Source organism: Nycticebus coucang, chromosome 14, assembly GCF_027406575.1.
Source record: "Nycticebus coucang isolate mNycCou1 chromosome 14, mNycCou1.pri, whole genome shotgun sequence".
Taxonomy (NCBI): Eukaryota; Metazoa; Chordata; class Mammalia; order Primates; family Lorisidae; genus Nycticebus; species Nycticebus coucang.
In genome coordinates this window covers 19,295,831-19,317,986 of record NC_069793.1, presented here as the reverse complement: position 1 = coordinate 19,317,986, position 22,156 = coordinate 19,295,831, and the positions used below count along the sequence as shown (strand labels likewise).

Below are 22,156 nucleotides of genomic sequence, written 5' to 3'. Positions count from 1 at the left end.
GCATTTTGGCGGGTGCCTGTAGTCTCAGCTATTGGGAGGCTAAGGCAAGAGAATCACTTGAGGCCAAGAGTTTGATGTTGCTGTGAGCTATGACGCCACAGCACTCTACCATGGATGACAAAGTGAAACTCTGTCTCCAAAAAAGAAAGAAAATGAATGGGCGAAGAGTCTGGACACCTCACCAAAGAAGATATAAAGGTGGGAAATACATAAAAGGACATTCAACATCATATGCCATTACACATTAAAACAATAAGAAACTACTACCCTACATATGTTAAGGGCTAAAATCCTAAACACTGATGACACCAAATGTTAGTGAGTGAACATGTACAGTAACAGCTTTCATTCATTGTTGGTGGGAATATAAAATGGTACAATTCAGTTTCTTGCAAAACTGAACACACTCTCACCATATGATCGCACTGCTTGGTATTTACCTAAATGAGCTGAAAACTTACATCCATACAAAACTATATACATGGATTTTTTTTAGTGTGTGTGTGTGTCAGAGTCTTGCTCTGTCACCTGAAGAAAATGCTATTGTATGACTGTACAATAGCATTTTCTAGGTTCATTGTAACCTCAAACTTCTGGACCCAAGTGATCCCCTTGCCTCATCCTGAGTAGCTGGGACTATAGATATGCATTACTGCCAAGCTAATTTTTTCTATCTTGGTCTTGTTCAAGGTAGTCTCAAACTCCTGTCCTCAAGTGATCCTCGTGCCTTGGCCTCCCAGAGTGCTAGGATTACAGGAGAGAGACACCATGCCTTGCCTCCACATGAATGTTTATAGCAGCTTTATTCATAATTGCCAAAATGTGGAAGCAACCAAGATGTCCTTCAATAAAAGAATGGATAAATAAACTGTGGCACATCCATAACATAGAGTTTTATTCAGTGCTAAAAAGAAACGAGCTATCGGGTGCACGCGAGCCATAGCATGGCGGCGCACCGCTCAGGCCCACTTAAGCAGCATAACAAAGCCCATAAAGTCGGGCAGCATCAGGGTCGGGGGTCCGCACAGAGGGACAGCAAAGGCCGCCTAGCACCAAAAAGCCTAAGCAAGAAGGTGAGAAAAGAGCTCAGCAGAGTAGACCAGAGGCATCACTGCAACCAGCTCCGAAAGCAAAAGAAGGAGGCGGTTCTGACAGAGAAGAGACAGCTGGGCAGCAAGGACGGCCCTCCTCATCAGGTACTGGTGGTGCCCACAACACGATTTCCCTGCCAGAGGCCTTTCAGCTGCTTCAAGACAGGGACAGTGGAATGGTACACTTGAATGAACGAGGAAGCACCCATACCTTTATGCTATTATGCCCTCGCTTGAAACCTCGCTGGCTTTTCACCTCTGCAATGCCAGGAGATCTCCACACAGTGTTAGACATGGCTAAGGTAGCTGATACCATCCTGTTCCTCCTTGATCCACTAGAAGGATGGGACAGCATTGGGAATTACTGCCTTTCCTGCCTCTTTGCTCAGGGACTTCCCACCTATACGCTAGCTGTCCAGGGGATTTCTGGCTTCCCACTGAAGAAACAAATAGATGCCAGAAAGAAACTAAGTAAAGCTGTGGAGAAACGCTTTCCAGATGACAAACTCTTCCAGTTAGACACTCAACAGGAAGCAGGGATGCTGCTCAGGCAGTTGGCTAATCAAAAGCAACGGCATCTTGCTTTTCGAGATCGATGGGCCTACCTGTTTTCCCATGCTGCTGATTTTGTACCTAATGAAGAGAATAATTTAGTGGGCACCTTGAAAATTTCAGGCTATGTTCGTGGGCAGACTCTGAATGTAAATAGCTTGCTACATATCATCGGACATGGTGATTTCAAATGAAACAGATAGATGCCCCCATGGACCCATTTCCTTTAAATCCTAGAGTAATTAAATCTCAGAAGGACCCATACATGGAAATGGAGATTTGTGCTGTAGATGCTGTAGCTGATATGGAAGAAGACCTTAGGGTTCTAGTGAAGGCAGACCCTGAAAGAAAGGAATCCTTGCAAATAGAGGCTATTCCAGATCCAATGGAGGGGGAGCAAACCTGGCCCACTGAGGAGGAGCTGAGTGAGGCAAATATGAAGGAAAGCTCCAGGGTAGTAAAGGAACATCCAGTTACCAAGCTGAATGGATTTTAGATGAAGATGGTGAAAGTGGTGGGGAAGGAAATGAATATGATGATACAGAACATGAGGATTTCATGGAAGAGGAATCCTAGGATGAGAGTAGTGAGGAAGATGAAGAGGAATGTGAAACTATGACTATAGGGGAGTCTGTACGTGATGATCTATATGATGAGAAAATAGATGAAGAGGCTGAGGAAAAAATGTTGGAGAAATATAAACAAGAAAGACAAGAAGAGATGTTTCCAGATGAAGTGGACACCCCCCATGATGTTGCTGCTAGAATTTGATTTCAGAAATACAGAGGCCTCAAAAGCTTCCGGACATCTCCATGGGATCCTAAGGAAAACCTTCCTCCAGATTATGCTCAGATCTTTCAGTTTCAGAACTTTACTAACACTAGGAAAAGCATCTTTAAAGAGATTGAGGAAAAAGAGGTTGAAGGAGCTGAGGTTGGCTGGTATGTCACAATTCATATTTCTGAAGTCCCAATCTCAGTGGTAGAGTACTTCAGGCAAGGAGCACCCTTGATTGCATTTTCTTTATTACCTCATGAACAAAAGATGTCAGTTTTGAATATGGTAGTGAGACGTGACCCTGGCAACACTGAACCTGTGAAAGCCAAAGAGGAGCCGATCTTCCACTGTGGATTCAGGCGCTTCCGGGCCTCACCTTTATTCTCTCAGCACACTGCAGCAGACAAACATGAATTTCAGAGGTTCCTGACTGCTGATGTGTCGCTGGTGGTGACAGTATATGCTCCAATCACTTTTCCTCCTGCATCTGTGCTGCTTTTCAAGCAGAAAAGCAATGGAATGCACAGCCTCATTGCTACAGGCCATCTGTTGTCAGTGGATCCAGATAGAATGATGATCAAGAGAGTTGTTTTGAGTGGTCATCCTTTCAAAATTTTTACTAAGATGGCAGTAGTACGTTATATGTTCTTCAGTAGAGAGGATGTGCTGTGGTTTAAACCAGTGGAATTGAGAACAAAGTGGGGCAGCAGAGGACACATCAAGGAGCCTTTAGGTACTCATGGTCACATGAAGTGCAGCTTTGATGGGAAGCTAAAATCTCAGGACACAGTACTGATGAACCTCTATAAACGAGTTTTCCCCAAATGGACTTATGATCCATATGTACCAAAACCACTACCACGGGTGAAAAGTGATATTTCTCCAACAGTGCCTGATGTGGGCATGGAGTGATGGATTTAAATAAATTGTTTTACTGGTGCCAGTTAACATTCTAGGGATGGTAGTCTACAGGTTGTGATTGGGCAAAGTTTGTTTTCTATGTTAGCCTATCAGTCTCTGTACTTTCCTTTTTTTTTGGGACAGAGTCTCAAGCTGTCACCCTGGGTAGAGTGCCCTGGCATCATAGCTCACAGCAACCTCCCAACTCTTGGGCTCAAGCGATTCTCTTGCCTCAGATTTTCTATTTTTATTAGAGAGAGGGTCTTGCTCTTTTGTTCTTTTTGTTCTTGCTCAGGCTGGTCTTGAACCTGTAAGCTCAAGCAATCCATCCACCTTGGCATCCCAGAGTGCTAGGATTCCAGGCATGAGCTACCATACCTGGCCAACTCTCTGTACTTTCAACACAATTTTTCTATAAATCTAAAAGTCATCTTTTTGCAAGATTATGTTTAAAAAGAGCGAGAAAGGGCGGCACCTATGGCTCAGTCGGTAAGGCGCCGGCCCCATATACCGAGGGTGGGGGGTTCAAATCCGGCCCCAGAGAAACTGCAACCAAAAGATAGCTGGGCGTTGTGGCGGGCTCCTGTAGTCCCAGCTACTCAGGAGGCTGAGGCATGAGAATTGCTTAAGCCCAGGAGTTGGAGGTTGCTGTGAGCTGTGTGAGGCCACGGCACTCTACCGAGGGCGATAAAGTGAGACTCTATCTCTACAAAAAAAAAAAAAAAAAAAACGAGAAAAAGACCAAGATTTGCATTCAAATTCTAGTAGACAGTGGACAGTAGGACACTTATAGTTATGGCAATTCACTTCTATCGTACAACCTCAGAATTCTTTCCCTGAAGCCTCAAAGAGAGAGAGCAAATGAAGATTATGCTGATTAAAGAAAAAACAAGAGGGAAAAGAAGCTCAAATTCAATGTTCCTGGCCAACAATGACCAAAACCAAGCCTCCAACTCTTAATTTTCCAAAAGTCAGTTATTCAACTTGTAGGACAGAAGCCCCAAGAATGTGTCTAGGAGTAGGATACAGTGCCTCATATCTATAATCCTAGCACTCTCAGAGGCTAAACCAGGTGGATTGCTTGAGCTTGAGCTCAGGAGTTTGAGAGCACCCTAAGCAAGAGGGAGACCCATCTCTACTAAAAATAGAAAAACTAGCTGGGCATTGTGACAGGTGTCTATAGTCCAGCTACTTGGGAGGCTAAGGCAAGAGGACTGCTTGAGCTCAAGAGTTGAGGGTGCTGTGAGCTAAGATGACACCATGGGACTCTACCGAAATTGACAGAGTGAAACTCTTGTCTCAAAAAAAAAAAGAATGCATCTAGGGATAAAATCTTGATGGTCCCCACACACACGGAAGGTGAGCTCTACCAAGCCTGACACCCTGAGTGCATCTCTCTACCTCTGCTTCTTCTGACTCCTCTTTAGTTGTTTCCAAAGAATTAGGAATCTTTTTCCAAGCCAGCTTCTTAGCCTCTCTCCAAGATATATTCGAAAAGCAGGCAATGAAGAGTATGATTCAACAGTTTAGTGAAGATACTGAATAATGAGATTCATTAGCAAATCTATCAGGAAAGCTAATTTGGGGAGGGTAAAAAGGGCAAGTTGCAAAGAAGGAAAAGAATAAATTACATTTCAGTGCGACAAAATTTGCTTCATTTTAAACTCATGTGTAATTCAGGACAGTCATCTCTGACTATGCTGCCACTGGGAAGATGGAACAAGAATGGGACTGGGGATACAAACACTCATCAGCCTGGAAACATAATCACAGTACTCTTCCTCTTTGGTTGTTATATGGAGAAAAGACATAGTTTGCTGACTGAGGAATAAGATTAGAAAGCCCAGCACAGGTCCAACTGAACATGTTAACTTTTCACAATTCTTATAAAGTCAGTTTAAGACCCCATATTATATGATTCCATTTGCGAAATGTCTAGAATAGGTAAAGCTATGGAGACAAAATGTGGATTAGTGGTTGCCTAGGGCTGGAGGGAGGTAAAGGAGAGAAAGAGGAAGAGGGAAGTGACTGCTAATGTATATGGGAATTTTTAGGAGATGATAAAAATGTTCTGAAATATACAAATAGTGGTGATGATTGTACAATTTTGCATATTCTAAAAGTTACTGAATTGTATACTTTAAGTAGGTGAACCATACATGGAATGCGAATTATACCTCAATAAGACTGTTTTTTAGGGCGGCACCTGTGGCTCAGTGGGTAGGGTGTTGGCCCCATATACCCAGGGAGGCGGGTTCAAACCCAGCCCTGGCCAAACTGCTACAAAAAAATAGCCAGGCGTTGTGGCAAGTGCCTGTAGTCCCAGCTACTCAGGAGGCTGAGGCAAGAAAATTGCCTAAGCCCAGGAGTTGGAGGTTGCTGTGAGCTATGTGATGCCACGGCACTCTACCGATGGCGATAAAGTGAGACTCTGTCTCTAAAAAAAAAAAAAAAAAAAAAAAAAAAAAGACTGGTTTTTAAAAACACTATTGAGGGGCATGGTGGCTCACACCTGTAATCCCAACACTTTGGGAGGCCTGTAATCCCAACACTCTGGACGGATTGGCTGTGCTCATGAGTTCAAGACCGGCCTGAACTAGGGTGAGACCCCACCTCTGAAAATAGCTGGGCATTGTGGTGGGCACCTGTAATCTCAGCTACTAAGGAGACTGAGGCAAGAGAATCACTTGAGCCTAAGAGTTTGAGGTTGCTGTGAGTTATGATGCTATGGCACTCTACTGGGGGTGAAAAGTGAGACTCTGTCATAAATAAATAAATAAATACACTACTGAGTTGGGCATAGTGGCTCACGCCTATAATCCCATCTACTTGGTAAGGCTGATGCAGGAGGTTTACCAGAGCCTAGGAGTCTGAGAACAGCTTGGGCAACATAATAAAAGCCCATCTCAAAAAACCCTCACCACTATTCAATATAAATTTTGATCAATTTGTGAAGTTAAAAATGATAATCTTATCTTTTTTTTTTTTTTTTTAAGAGACAGGATGGTGGGGTCTCACTCTGTCACCCAAGCTAGTACAGTGACAAGATCATAACTTACTGCAGCCTCCAACTCCTAGGCTCAGGTGATCCTCCTACCTCAGCCTCCTGAGTAAGTGGGACTACAGATGTGAACCTTGGTTGGTTGTTTTAACTTTCTTTCTTTCTTTTTTTTTTTTTTTTTTTTTTTAGAGACAGAGTCTCACTTTGCTGCCCTCAGTAGAGTGCCGTGGTGTCACAGATCACAGCAACCTTCAGCTCTTGGGTTTAGCCGATTCTCTTGCCCCAGCCTCCCGAGTAGCTAGGACTACAGGCGCCTACCACAACACCTGGCTATTTTTTTGTTGCAGTTTGGCTGGGGCCGGGTTCGAACCTGCCACCTTTGGTATATGGGGCCAACGCTCTACTCACTGAGCCACAGGTGCCTCTGGTTATTTTTAACTTTTTTCTTAAGGATTGTCTGAGCTCTATGTGAATAAGTAAACTGGCTTCTGTTTATGAAAAAAAATTCTTAGAGTAATAACACATAATTATTTGACCATAGAAACCATCCTTCTTCTCTACGTACAGACTAAATGGCATGCTAAGAAAAGCACTTATTTTCTTTCCAAAAAGCTTCATTCAAATGCAGTCCTAAAACCTGTCCTAAGAAGGGAGTACAACTGAGCACTTACACTCACTTTGTCACCAGTTAACAATCTCATCTAAGATCATAAGCCATTTATTTTACAGCCCAGGGACCTGGAAAGAGTCCCGGAGGACAATTAATAAGACTTCCTCCCAGGGGAGAAGGGTCCCAAGTTTCTCTTAATTCACATTTATGATTCTGACATTGAGGAAAATGGCCAAATATATGTGTGTGTCTGTTTTAGAATTACAGCTTTGTCTGGGCTCAGTGGCTCCCACCTGTAATTCTAGCACTCTGGGAAGCCAAGGCAGGTGGATTGCCTAAGCTCACAGGTTCAAGACCAGCCTGAGCCAGAGCAAGACCTCATCTCTAAAAATAGGCAGGTGTTGTGGCAGGGGCCTATAGTCTCAGCTACTCGGGAGGCTGATGCAAGAGAATTGCTCAAGCCCAAGAGTTTGAAGTTGCTGGGAGCTATGATGCCCCAGTAGTCTATTGAGGGAGACAAAAACTCTGTCTCAAAAAATAAATAAATAAAATCATAGCTTTATTGAGATATAATCCACATACCATATAATTCATCTATTTACATGATTATAAATATATGAGTCAATAGTTGTTAGCATTTTCACACAGTTGTGTAACCATCAGCAAATCATTTTATAACAATCATCACTACTATTTTAGGACTTTTTTTTTTTTTTGAAACAGAGTCTCACTTTGTTGCCCTTGGTAGAGTGCCGTGGCGTCACAGCTCACAGCAACCTCCAGCTCTTAGGCTTAGGCAATTCTCTTGCCTCAGCCTCCCAAGTAGCTGGGACTACAGGTGCCTGCCACAACACCCAGCTATTTTTGTTGTTGTTGCAGTTTGGCTGGGGCCGGGTTTGAACCCACCACCATGGGTATATGGGGCCACCGCCCTATTTTTGGACATCTTCATCATCTTCCCCAAATACTGTACCCATTAGCAGTAGTCACCCCACTCTACTCTGTCCCACACCTTCCCTAGCCCTGGGCAATCACTAATCTACTTTCTCTCACTATGATTTTGCTTCTCCCTGACATTTCACATAACAGAATCATACAGTAGAGGCCTTTTGTGTCTGGCTTACGCAATGTTTTCAAGATTCATCTATGCTATAGCATGTGTCAGTACTCCAGGCCTTTTTATGGCTGAATATATTCTATTGTCTGTTTATAAGTGAACCACAGATTCATATGAGAATTAGATAAAAGTTTTTATTTTATAGAAAATAGACTATGTGGAAAACAGGCAGTCATAAAAGTGCTTGAGGGAAAAAATTATTTACTATGGAAGGAAAAAGTAGGTTTCAAAGACCAATTATAAGTATATTACCTATAGCTGAAACTGAGTCTTCACTTTTTCCTGAGGCTAAAAGAAGAGCATCAGGGGATATTATTTTCTGTAAAAACACAAAAATAAAACCTTAAACTCCTACCCTGTGGGTGTCTATCATCCCTACACAGGAAATGTTCTGAGTGAGATATTTGGCCTATCTATTTGACTTAAGCTGGCTGGTAACTCCTCTACCACTGACTTCATCTGACACTAAGATTACTCAGTATACAAGTCTGAAATATATATTTAACATCAACTAACGGGTAAATATTTAGTAAACACAAACTTCAATGGCTGTATGCTATATGTAGAAATCAGAACCTTAAATCAACATAATTTTTTTATCCCACAAACTAAAAGCTCTGGAGCTACTACTCAAAAGAACAAGGCTAATATTAATCCACACACAAATCCTGAACTTTAGGGGCAGGATGAGAAAAGATCACATTGAGGCCAAAGACACTGGATGAGGCAAACAAACCAAGTGATAGTCCGTGAGTTCTCCAAGGAAATGAGTTAAGGCCTAAACAGACATTGTATGAGGAAAGGAAAATAAATGGCTATGAAATTTTTATGTATCATAGCTTCATAAAAATTATATCAAACAATAATTCAAACTAGGATTATTTGGTCACAGCACAGTAAGATTCGTAACAGGGCAAAAGAAAAATGAAAAATTAAGCTGGGGTTTGTTAGGGCCATCGTGGTGGATACATCCTCCCTATCTAGACTAAGTAGTAGGTGTTTTGAAGGATCTGGTATTAGCTTTTTCACTGTTAATTGTGGCAAAAGCACATAACAAAGTTTACCATCTTACCTATATTATTCAAGTGAACAGTTTTTGTAGGGTATGTATAATCATAGTATTGTGAAGCAGATCTCCAGAAATTTTCATCCTGCAAATCTCAAGTTCTATACATAGTAAACAACTCCCACTTTCCCTCTCCCCCAGGTCTCTACTTTCTGTTTCCATGAATGTGACTACTTTAAACCTTCTGTAAGTGTAATCATTTAATATTGATAATAGCTTTTCTTTTTTTTAAAGGAGATAGTTCTCCTTCTGTCACTCAGGCTGCAGCTCACTTTAACCTCAAACTCCTGGGCTTAAGTGATTCTCATGCTTCGGCCTCCCACGTAGCTAGGAGTAGAAGGATATGTCACTATGCCTGGCTAATTTTTTGTTGTTATTGTTGTTTTTTAGAGATGGGGTTTCACTATATGTTGCCTAGGCTGACCTCAAATTCCTAGGCTCAAACGTTCCTCCCATCTTGGCCTCCCAAAGTGCTGGAATTAAAGGTATAAACCATTGTGTCTGGGATATCAGCTTTGAAACATATGCCTTGAGAAGAGGAGATACATAACTAGATAGCATGCCCACAAAGTAATGGCACAGACATGTCATATTCAAATTAGGTCTGATGGGAGAATGTAACCTCTAGGCCGAGCATGACCATTCTCCCTTAAAAAACAGTCAAAAAGGACTAAGACTCGTGCCATCAGACACAATGAGCCTGAGAAAGCCCACAGGTAGCGGGGCTTCCATTAGACTGCTCTGCTTCCTACCATACCACATTGCCTGGAATGCACCAGTGCTACCCAGAGTTCTGAAATGAATTATTACCCCAAACAAAGGAATAAGCTGCCCTTCGCTAGGTCCATACTTTGTCCTCCATCACAATACAACCCAGGATTAAGCCTGGCTGTTGGCAGAGTGATTGGTAGCTCCTAGATCTCTGAAGTTAAGCTAAGATGCTCCTGTGTGGGTAGAGAACGAGGGTGGGGCCCTTTTTCATCAACATGTCCTCCTTCCATACATATGGCCTAATGAAACAATTACCCGCACTTACACTAATGATGTAATTGGGACAAGTAATTATGAAAGCAGAACATCCATTTTCAGAGAAATTAATATCATTACCTTTTTTCCACCCACAAACATTATTTAAGACAAAAACAAATAAGCTCATAAGAACACAGGCTACTGAAAGATTATTAAGAACAGTATTCCAAAAAACCCATGGTATTCAAGAAAAACAGAGAGGAAAGATAAGCCCAAACCCAAACACCTAGCATTCATTCCTACCTGGAAGAGATTTCCTCAAAACCTCTACCTCTGACAGCAGACATGCAGGTGGATAAAGGCATTAAGAATTACTCTACCTCTACTAACACATCTCCCACAATCTGGCATTTCCTATATTTAGGTCTCAACAGCAGAGGACACTTGCTCAGGTGGTCCCTAGGTGAAGCCAGGGAGCTGTCATTCTTTCATCATTACACACTGGAGCTGCTTACAGGGGTGCCTTAGCAGCATAAGAATGGGCAGAGAGAGGGTGAAAGGCAGGAAAGAGGACTGAGGGAGAAAGAGGTGAAAGAAAAGGAGAGTGACTGACTGACTCAAACACTGAACAGCTCTCACCAATCACTTGTCTTAAATGGCTGAGACTCCTGTAGCTTTTATTGTTTGGTGGAAGCATAAGTAAGTAGAATTGGACCAGAGGGTCTTAGGCTTGTCAGCAGCAGGAGGGAAACGACCTTTATTGCTATAAAGAGGATGCAGATTTCAAAAGCCCCAAAAATCTGCAATGAAGGGAAATGGAAATGTGCTGAACGTGGGTTTGACTGGCAGCTTTCCTCTTCTGTCGATCATAGGGTAATAAACACTGGGAGATGGCAGAAATGAAGATAAATGCTTTCAGCAGCACCAGTCCCCACCCTCCCCTCCTCTTCCGCCCCCTCTCAGCACATGACAAGAGAGTTAAAGCAAGAAAATAAATCAGCTTCTTAACCAACTCTTTTGTTAAAACTTTCCTTACAGGCCACCTACACGTGAATTATTGCTCTATGAGCCTACATTCTCATTAGGGGGCCCAGCTTCACTCCTGTCAAATCAGCACCTGTATATTTCAGGGTACAGCATTATAGCTGAGTCAGTTGGGGCCAACATGCAAGAAAGAAGCCAGGCCTACTCCCAGAGAGAGTGCAGAGACCCTCGAGCCTGTTGAACTCTCTAATTCTAAGCCGGGCTCACTCATGGTGTCACTTCAGGGTAATCACTACCACACTACTATTTACCCAGGGACAGAGAGGCTAAATTCCAAAGGCTAAGGACTTAGCAAATCTCCTACAGCTTGGAGGTCAAAGGTGATGTCAGATTAGAAAGTGGACTCCAGAATACAACACATAGTCTTACCTATCCATTTCATATTCACTTTGGAATAAAGAAAAAAATTAATAGCTTGATGATCTTATGGCGTTCTACAACTAGGTCCAGGGGAAGGTTTATTTTGGGACTTGTGACACCACGATAAAGCATCTAGCTAACTTGGATTTTGTAAAGGATCAGAAGTTTTTTTTCAGTAAGGTTAAGAAGTTAGCAAGTTCTAACAAATGTGGTAGAAAGTGCTTATCAGATGATGGCTGGGAGTTTTGTAAAAAACTACATAGTGAGGCCAGGCACAGTAGTTCTGCACTATCACCCTGGCACAAGGGAGGCCATGGGAGGAGGATCACTTGAGGCCAGGAGCCTGAGGTTAAGCTATGAAGAAACCACTGGCCTCTAGCCTGGGTAACAGATCCTGTCTCAAAACAAACAACAATAACCCAAAATCCTATATCCTGATTGTGCTAAAAGTTGGCCTGACAATGTGAGTAACTAGATCCTTTTATTTATTTATTATTTATTTATTTTTTGAGACAGAGTTTCACTATGTCACCCTCGGTAGAGTGCCACAGCATCAGAGCTCATAGCAACCTCCAACTCTTGGGCTTAAGCAATTCTCTTGCCTCAGCCTCCCAAATAGCTGGGACTCCAAGCACCCACCACAACACCTGGCTATTTTTTTGTTACAGTTGTCGTTGTTTAGTAGGCACAGGCCAAGTTTAAACTCCCCTGCCTCAGTGTATGTGGTCGGTGTCCTAACCACTGATCAACGGGTGCTGAGACTTATTTATTTATTCATTCGTTTATTTATTTTTTGAGACAGAGTCTCACTATACCCTTAGTAGAATGCTGTGGCAACATAGCTCATAGCAACCCCAATTGCCTGGGCTTAAGCTAGTCTCCTGCCTCTGCCTCCCAGCCAATGCCTGGCTATTTTTAGAGACGAGGTCTTGCTCTGGCTCAGGCTGGTCTCAAACCTGTGAGCTCAGGCAATCCATCTGCCTTGGTCTCCCAAGTGCTGGGATTACAGGTGTGAGCCACCTCGCCCAGCCTAGATCCTTTTAAAACATTCAAAAAACATTCTGCCTTACTGGCCCAGCCACACTGTTTGCCTCCAGATCTTATGATGGGGAAAAAAACAATCCTGCCTTTGCTCTGAAGGGCAGAAACCCACTAATGAAAAATCAGAATCAACAATTAGGGGGAAAGAGCACTGTAAACGGGTCTGTTTCACACCATGAACTGTTCAGAAGCCTAAGCAGTCTCCCAAACCAGGCATATGCTGTGTATTCCTAGGAGAACAGCACTTGTCATATAAAGATAGCTAATTTGAAATCACTTCTAATTAAAATCCACTGTTCAGACATTAATACCAGGCACACAATGGAAAAACAATATTAACAAGCTATATATTGAGACACTGCTAAAAAGGATGCACCTGGAGAATAAACAGCAATCCGGATTAGCCTGTCTAGTTTTGAAGCCTATTTAAAATCCCACCTCCTCCTGGAAAGTTTCTTGAATTAGAGAGAAATCCCTGCCCACACAATATTAGCTATTTTCTCTCATTTTTTTTTTTTTTGAAACAGAGTCACATTCTGTCACCTTGGGTAGAGTGCATGGCATCATAGCAAAGCAACCTCAAACTCCTGGGATTGAACAATCCTCTTGCCCTAGCCTCCCGAGTAGGTGAGATTACAGGTGCCTGCCACCACACCCAGCTAGTTTTTTTTTTTTTCTATTTTTAATAGAGACAGGGTCTCATTCTTGCTCAGGCTGGTCTCAAACTCCTGAACTCAAGCAATCCATCTGCCTCGGCTTCTCAGAGTGCTAGGATCACAGACGTGAGACGTGAAACTTGAAAGGATCACAGACGTGAGACGTGAAACTTGAAATGCACAAGGGTGAGGGGCACTGATAGGAATTACAAGCAATGTCACTGCTGGCTTTATAAACTATTCTTTCTGCAAGCTAGACAGGTCCTGGACAGCCTTTGCTACCTATGTCTATTAGAGGGACTGGTTGAATTAAAAAAAAAAAATCATATCTTAAGGGAGTTTTCATTCTGGCATATACATCCAGGAATAGAACTAAGCAACAACATTTTACAAAAAGAGCCTGTCTTTCATTGCAAATAAACCTAAATTTCCATTAGGAAAAACAGTTAAACTATGATCAGCTATACTGTGGAATACCATCCAGCCATTAAGTAGAAAAAAGAAGATCTATATATACTGACACTGAAAGATGATATCTGCTCTGTATGATCCCATCTCTATTAAAAACCAAAACGAAGGGTGTGTGAACCAAGGTGCTAGGACCATCTCGGTAAGGATCATGTTGCATCTGAACATCCTGCTCACTGGTATACCAGGGATTGGAATAAGGCAAAGAACTTGCATAAAGACCAAGACTGAAATACATTCATGTGGCTGATTTAACCCAAGACTCCAACCATCATGGAGTCTGGCAAGATGGTTTTAAGAACATACAGAAAGATGGACAGAGGATGGCACAAATTCTGAAGATTACTGGGATTACAGAAAATGAATCCATAGTTATAAATTGGATGTTGGAGTTTGCCTTCTGCTATGTGAACACAATTCTAGATGATGCGAAAATTTATTTAAGGCGTGATAAAGAAAGCTACTGTTGATGCAAATGATGTGCAATTGGCAACCCAGTGTCACACTGACCAGTGTTTAACTTCTCCTCCCCCAAGAAACGTTTATTACATTTATTACATATAGCAAGGCAAAGAAATAAAAAACCTTTGTTAAGGATGGGCGAGGTGGTTACGCTTGTAATTCTAGCACTCTGGGAGGTCAAGGCGGGTGGATTGCCTGAGCTCATGGGTTCCAGACCACCCTGAGCAAGAGAGAGACCCCATCTCTAAAAATAGCCAGGTGTTGTGGTGTGTTCCTATAGTCCCAACTACTTGGGAGGTTGAGCCAAGAGAATCTCTTGAGTCCAAGAGTTTGAGGTTGCTGTGAGCTATGAGGCCACAGAACTCTACCAAGGGCAACAAAGTGAGACTCTGTCTCAAAACAAGGAAACAACAACAACAACAACAAAAAAAAAAACCCAAATACATTTGTCATTGGTCAAGCTGTATTCAGGTGCTAAGATTGCCACTTGCTAGATGCAACTTAAATACTCTGAACTACAGGTTTAAGTCTTTACAGAAAAGAGGATCTTGGAGAAAGAAGTAACAGTTCCTTGGTTAAGTGTTGCTTCCGTTACTAGCAGACCAAATACTCCCAATACTAGGCCCAACAACCCCCAAACCATGTCTGTATCAACTAAAGTAGGGGCTCCAAAGTCCTTCTTAGGACAAATTTTACAGTATTACAGTGCCTGCTTCATGGCACCCAGCTATTAATGTTGCAGCATTAATTCCTGCAACATCAGTAGTTCAGAAAGTTCTGACTAATCCATCATTAATTGTGTCCCAAAACATTCTTATTACCACTAATACGATATCATCACAAAATACTGCCAATGGGTCATTCAAGGTGCTGAAAAGAAAATGTGAAGATGATGACTATGCTAATTTGCACCCCAACTTTCATGCACATAACAGGTATTATTCCTGTTCTTAATGCCACTGTACTTAAACCTGCATGCTAGATATTCTCAAATTGTGTTTTAGAAAACTTAATTTTCTTTTTTTTTTTTAATGTTAAAGAGACTGAGTCTCATTTCATCACTCTCGGTAGAGTGCTGTAGCATCACAGCTCACAGCAACCTCCAGCTCTTTGGCTTAGGCGATTCTCTTGCCTCAGCCTCCAGAGTAGCTAGCACCGCAGGTGCTTGCCACAACACCTGGCTATTTTTTTGTTGCAGTTTGGCCGGGGCCAGGTTCAAACCCACCTCCCTCGGTATATGGGGCCAGCGCCCTACTCATTGAGCCACATAGGCAACACCTGAAAACTTAACTAATAGTTAAAGAGTAAATATAGTTGTCATACTTTTCAACTGAAATGTTGGATTTTCATTAATTGGATTAGTAATGTTTCTTCATCAGTCTTTAAGTGTAAAAAAAATGAACCTGTCTTTTATCAAAAAAATAAAAAAGATGAAAACATCAGGAAAAAGACATTGAAAACTTAGATACATATACATAATGCTTGAATCCAAAAAGCTCTGGGGAATGAGGTTGGAGTTGTGAGTGGTGAGGAAAGAATTACTGTACATATTACCTGAATTATTTACAACGGACCTGCACTATAAAATTTTAAAAGGCGGGGCAGGAAGTGTGAGGGTTGTAGTTATAATGACCTATTAAAATTGGGCGGCGCCTGTGGCTCAAGGAGTAGGGCGCTGGTCCCATATGCCGGAGGTGGCGGGTTCAAACCCAGCCTCGGCCAAAAACCACAAAAAAAAAAAAAAAAAATTATATATTGGCTCAGCGCCTGTAGCTCAAGCAGCTAAGGCACCAGCCACATACACCTCAGTTTGCGGGTTCGAATCCAGTCCAGGCCTGCCAAACAACAATGACGGCTGCAACCAAAAAATAGCCGGGTGTTGGGGCAGGCGCCTGTAGTCCCCCAGTCACTTGGGAGGCTGAGGCAGGAGAATCACTTGAGCCCAGGGGTTGGAGGTTGCTGTGAGCTGTGATGCCACAGCACTCTACCCAGGGCGACAGCTTGAGGCTCTGTCTCAAAAAAAATAAAATAAAATAATACATTTATAATTTTTTCTAAGTTGTTCTAAAAACCAAGATAAAACAGAACAAAAAAAATTATCCACTTCAGTATATAATTTTCCCTGTATTCAACATATATGTACATTCACTTGTCTATAGAGGTAATGAGTTGAAGGACTTGAGAAAAACTCCTTGGTCCTGGATTTGCAATGAAATTCATGAACCTCAGGTTTTGTCTTTTCATTTAGTACCAATCAGAATAATACCCCGAGATGCCTTTCATACATCTAAGATGTAATGGTTATGGTTTTAGCAGCCAATAAATCTGTGCCATCTGACTAAAGAGGAGCCAGAGGGCAGCACCTGTGCCTCAGTGAGTAAGGTGCCATCCCCAGCCAAACTGCAACAACAACAACAACAAAAAAAAACAACATAATTAAATTGTGTCAATATGAGGAGGTGCCTGTGGCTTAACAGGTAGGGCACCGCCCCCATATACTGAGGGTGGTGGGTTCAAATCCACCCCGACAGAACTGCAACAACAACAACAAAATAGCCAGGCGTTGTGGCGGGCGCCTAGTCCCAGCTACTCGGGAGGCTGAGGCAAGAGAATCGCCTAAGCCCAGGAGTTGGAGGTTGCTGTGAGCATTGTGACGCCACGGCACTCTACCGAGGGCAATATAGTGAGACTCTGCCTCTACCAAAAAAAAAAAATTATGTCACTGTGGACTGATCAGAAACAATTCTGAATTTTAAAAGTTATAACATGAGGCCAGCCATGGTAGCCTTGTGCCTGTAATACCAGCACTTTGGGAGGCTGAGGTGGGAGGATCACTTGAGGCTGGGAGTTTGAGACCAGCCTGAGAAACAGACTTTCTCTATTTAAAATAAGAAAAATAAAAAAAATACTAAAAGTTTTAAAATGATACATATGGCATGGTACCATTTATATAAATTCTTTTTTTTTTTTTAAAGACTCACTTTCTTACCCCAGGTAGAGTGCCATAGCACAATAGCTCATAACAACCTCAAATTCTTGGGCTCAAGCGATCTTCTTGCCTTACCCTCCAGAGTAGCTGGGACTACAGGCAGAGGCTACAATGCCCAGCTATTTTTAGAGACGGGGTCTCGCTCTTGCTCAGGTTGTTCTCAAACTTCTGAGCTCAAGCAATCCACCAGAGTGTTAGGATTACAGGTGTGAGCCATGGTGCCTGACCAATACAACATTTTGTTTATAAATACAACTCTTAAGTTGGCCGGGTATAGTGGCTCATGCCTATAATCCCAGCACGTCGGAGGCCGCGCCAGGTGGACTGCCTGAGCTCACAGGTTCGAGACCAGCCTGAGTCAGGCCTCCTCTCTAAAAACAGCCAGGCATTGTGGTAGACGCCTGTAGTCCCAGTCACTTGGGAAGCTGAAGGAAGAGACTCGCTTAAGCCCAGGAACTTGAGGTTGCCATGAGCTGTGATGCCACAGAACTCTACTGAAGGTGACAAAGTGAGATTCTGTCTCAATAAAACAAAAAACAAACAAAAAAAAACAACTCTTAAAATACAATGGTATTTTACTAACATACTAAATTATAAAAGACAGACTACAATCATAGAAACCAAATTCCTAAAAGTAGTTGTCTCTGCCACATGCGTGGCTCACACCTGTAATCCTAGCACTATGGGAGGCCAAGGTGGTTGGATTGCTTGAGCTCACAAGTTTGACACCAGCCTGACCAAAAGCAAGACCCTGTCTCTACTAAAAATAGAAAAACTGAGGCAAGAGGATCGCTTGAGCTCAAGTTGGAGGTTGCTGTGAACTATGGCGCCACGACATTCTACTCAGGGCAACAGCTTGAGACTCTGTCTCAAAAAAAAAAAAAGAAAAAAAAAGCAGTTGTCTCTGTGTAAAGAGGGAAATATAACTAAAGCTGTCAAAGGAACTTCAGGTTTATCTGTAATGATTCTATTTTAAAAAATTATTGAGACAAATAGGGCAAAATGTTAACAACTATTAAATTTTGACTGCAGAAGCACAAGTGCTTTATTTATACACACACACATAGATACATGCCTATACAGATATTATACTATGATTGCTTGTATTTAAAATTTTTCTCACAAGCTAAGCGGGGTGGCTCATGCCTGCAATCCTAGCACTCTAGGAGGCTGAGCACAAGGACTGCTCAAGCTCAGGAATTTGAGACCAGCCTCAGCAAGGGTGAGACTCCCAGCTCTACTAAAACAGAGCCAGGCATTATGGCAGGCACTTGTAGTCCCAGCAACCAGGGAGGCTGAGGCATGAAGATCACTTGTGCCCAAGAGTTTCAGGTTACTGTGAACCTCATTGGCTAAAATGAAATGTTTGGGGATGTGGAGGCCTGCTGAATTACAAAGGTGGGCAAGAAGGCTTTAGTCGGTGTGCTCAGAATTCCTGACATAAAAGATTACACCCATAGAAACATGTCCTGAGTCTTAATGAGTCAAATTTATACCATGTAAAGCCTGAGATACGGAACTGGTGAGAACCTCCAGCAGGCAGCTATGAATGGCATATGGTTACACAAGCTTTGTACTTCACAAAAGCAGAGACTCTTGGACCATGTGCTGCATGGATTCAAGCTAAGAACAGTCTGTCTGAATAGATGAAAAGTGCAACTACATGCCCAGGACCAATCTTCTCTCTTAAATGCCATTTTGATGTCGTACCATATCTTACCTTGGAGACAAGAAAGGCTTATTTTTATTTTTTTGAGACAGAGCCTCAAGCTGTCACTCTGGGTAGAGTGCTGTGGCATTATAGCCCTCAAACTCCTGGGTTCAAGTGATTCTCCTGCCTCCGCCTCCCAAGTAGCTGGGGCAGGCACCACAATACCTGGCTATTTTTTGGTTGTAGCCGTCATTGTTGTTTGGCGGGCCTGGGCTGGATTCGAACCCGCCAGCTCAGGTGGCTGGCGCCTTAGCCGCTTGAACCACAGGCGCTGAGCCAAGAAAGGCTTAGTTTTAATGTCACGTTAGATAAATTTCTAAGAAAGGCCTGTGGCAAGTTTCTAGTTTTTAAAAGAGAGATTTTATAAAGGAAAGCAAAAAGTGACTAAGATGTGTTTTAGTGTCTTCCTATCTACCAGAGCTGCTTACTCCACCTCTCAGAAAATCCCAGACCTAATGCTATCACATGCTAAGGATGCCTGTGAACCAGTGAGCATAATGGGATAGCATACGTCTTTTTAAGACCAGCTTTGTTGCTGGTTATCACCAAGAATCCATGAACTTCTGCAAACTTCTCTATTATAAATCTCTGGGGGTGTGGAAAACTTCATAAAATATTCTTGCAGTTAACAAAAAGTCATGAGCCTTTTCCTTTATAAAACCATCTATCCTCCTCTTTACTCTCCTTACTCCATTCCATCTTTAATGCTCTTCTTCTTTTTTTTTTTTTTGTAGAGACAGAGTGTCACTTTATGGCCCTCGGTAGAGTGCCGTGGCCTCACACGGCTCACAGCAACCTCCAACTCCTGGGCTTAAGCGATTCTCTTGCCTCAGCCTCCTGAGTAGCTGGGACTACAGGCACCCGCCACAACACCCAGCTATCTTTTTTCTTTTGAGACAGAGTCTCACTTTGTAATCTTTGGTAGAGTGCTGTGGTGACAAAGCTCACAGCAACTTCGAAATCCTGGCCTCAAGTGATCCTCTTGCCTCAGCCTCCCAAGTAGCTGAGCATACAGGTGCCCACCACAACACGGGGACTCATAGGTCTCACCCTTGCTCAGGCTGGCCTGGAAACCCTGAGCTCAAGCGATCCACCTGCCTGTGTCTCCCAGAGTGCTAGGATTACAGGCATGAGCCACTGTAATCCATCTTTTAATGCCAGATTGTTTTTTTTTTTTTTTTTGTAGAGACAGAGTCTCACTTTTTGGCCCTCTGTAGAGGGCCATGCCATCACACAGCTCACAGCAACCTCCAACTCCTGGGCTTAAGTGATTCTCTTGCCTCAGCCTTCCGAGTAGCTGGAACTACAGGCGCCCGCCACAACGCCCAGCTATTTTTTGGTTGCAGTTCAGCAGGGGCCGGGTTTGAACCCGCCACCCTCGGTATATGGGGCTGGCGCCTTACCGACTGAGCCACAGGCGCCGCCCCCAGATTAATTGTTTTTAAAAGCAGTATGCATTGTATCATTTACCTCCTTACTGCCTAAACTTAGACTGCTCTTCAAGGCTCCTACAATCCCTAATCCACCTCTTTGTGCTTATCTCCCACTGCTTGCCATTCACATCACTCTGTGCATGTGTTTTAAGCATATCTCCATGTTTACACTTGTGCTTATACTGTCCCCACTATCTATGCTCCTCCTTCCCTCTCACAATGAATATTTATGAAAATCCCCTGAGCCCCTATCCTCCATTCAAGGACCCTCTCAAACCTCTTTTAATCTCTTTTTCCTGGAAGCCTTTTCTTCTTTCTTTGTTTTTTTTTTTTTTTCCGTAGAGAAAGAGTCTCACTTTATCGCCCTTAGTAGAGTGCTGTGGCATCACACAGCTCATAGCAACCTCCAACTTCTGGGCTTAGGCGATTCTCTTGCCTCAGCCTTCCGAGTAGCTGGAACTACAGGCACCCACCGCAACGCCTGGCTATTTTTTGTTGCAGTTTGGCCGGGGCCGAGTTTGAACCCGCCACCCTTGGTAAATGGGGCCGGCACCCTGCCCACTGAGCCACAGGCGCCACCCTGGAAGCCTTTTCTGATCTCACTAACCTGGTATGATCTCCTCTATGGAAGTCCCATAGCATTTTGTTTCTCTTTCTTATTCTGCCATATTCCTTCTGCTCAATCTCCTATCCTCCTATCCAGGCAGGACACTCTACCATTATTTACACCACTTGAGGATGGGTATTTTTTATTTTTTTTTTGTAGAGACAGAGTCTCACTGTACCGCCCTCGGGTAGAGTGCCGTGGCATCACATGGCTCACAGCAACCTCTAACTCTTGGGCTTACACGATTCTCTTGCCTCAGCCTCCCAAGCAGCTGGGACTACAGGCGCCCGCCACAACGCCCGGCTATTTTTTCTTTTTGTTGCAGTTTGGCCAGGGCTGGGCTTGAACCCGCCACCCTTGGCATATGGGGCCGGCTCCCTACTCACTGAGCCACAGGCGCTGCCCGAGGATGGGTTTTAAATTCAGTCCACTAGAAGTCGAACTCAAAATCTATAAGCCAAGTAAACTTGCTCTATTCCCACTCAACATATTCCCTAAACCTGAATCCCCATGGCACATTATTAATAAGTGCCTTTGACAGCAAGAACATATACTAATTCCTCATCTTTATATGAAATATCTTGATGTTCTCCATAGAAGATCTGCAGTAACTCCATATTAAATTCAGAAACAAAGGGTTACTTGAATATGTTGGAAACTGCTAGACTGTCCTCTCTTTAAACCTAGGGACTATCTTAAAGTCCCACAGAGAGACTTAAGTACCTCTGAGTCCTTTCACCTAATGAAAAAAAGTACATTGCACAAAGCATACACCTGCAACTCAATTTGTGGACTAGAACTCAAAGTGCCTTTGCTTTTGAGAAAACACCCACTCAACCAGAAGGACACTTCCAGAATTCCTTAAAAACCTTTTTGGTTGATATCTGCAACTCCAGGAAAGCACCTAACTTCTGAAAGTCTATCTAGCACAGTACCCAGGGTATCAAAATATTGAAGGTTTCCTGCTGGGGAAATAGTCTAAGAATTTACTTCTTTTATAACTGCAACCAAAACAAAGCTATGGTGGGCAGCTTTCCCAATGCAAATTGGTAAAACATTAAAAAAAAAAAAAATCCCCCCTCTGGCCGGTGGAGGATCCAAGCTAGGAGCAGACCTTGTCCTTTGTTGGCCTCTTAAGGCTTTTGCCTTGAGGCCAGTAGGATTAGCACAGCCATTTCATGCTCTGAAAAGTCAGAAAAGAAGAGATGGGGAGCTTTTCACTCTAGGAAATGCCTAGTAGTCAGAGATGGCTGTTTCTGTTCAAAAGATAAACGGGGATGCTGAGGTTAAAAAGCAAAAATT

The 22,156-nt window shown here is 42.9% G+C and overlaps 2 protein-coding genes across 9 annotated transcripts in view; one reads left to right on the top strand and one right to left on the bottom strand.

Annotated features, from left to right (window-relative positions):
• The window catches only part of AMBRA1 (autophagy and beclin 1 regulator 1), a 252,765-nt gene that overhangs the window by 64,062 nt on the left and 166,547 nt on the right, over positions 1–22,156 (bottom strand). The gene's annotated exons all lie outside the window — the stretch shown is intronic.
• LOC128564750 (pre-rRNA-processing protein TSR1 homolog) lies at positions 932–3,430 on the top strand. The gene is given in 4 exon segments (XM_053560508.1): positions 932–1,206; positions 1,209–1,829; positions 1,832–2,098; positions 2,101–3,430. Coding segments are annotated over 4 exon segments (2,382 nt in total). The 5' UTR covers positions 932–944; the 3' UTR covers positions 3,333–3,430.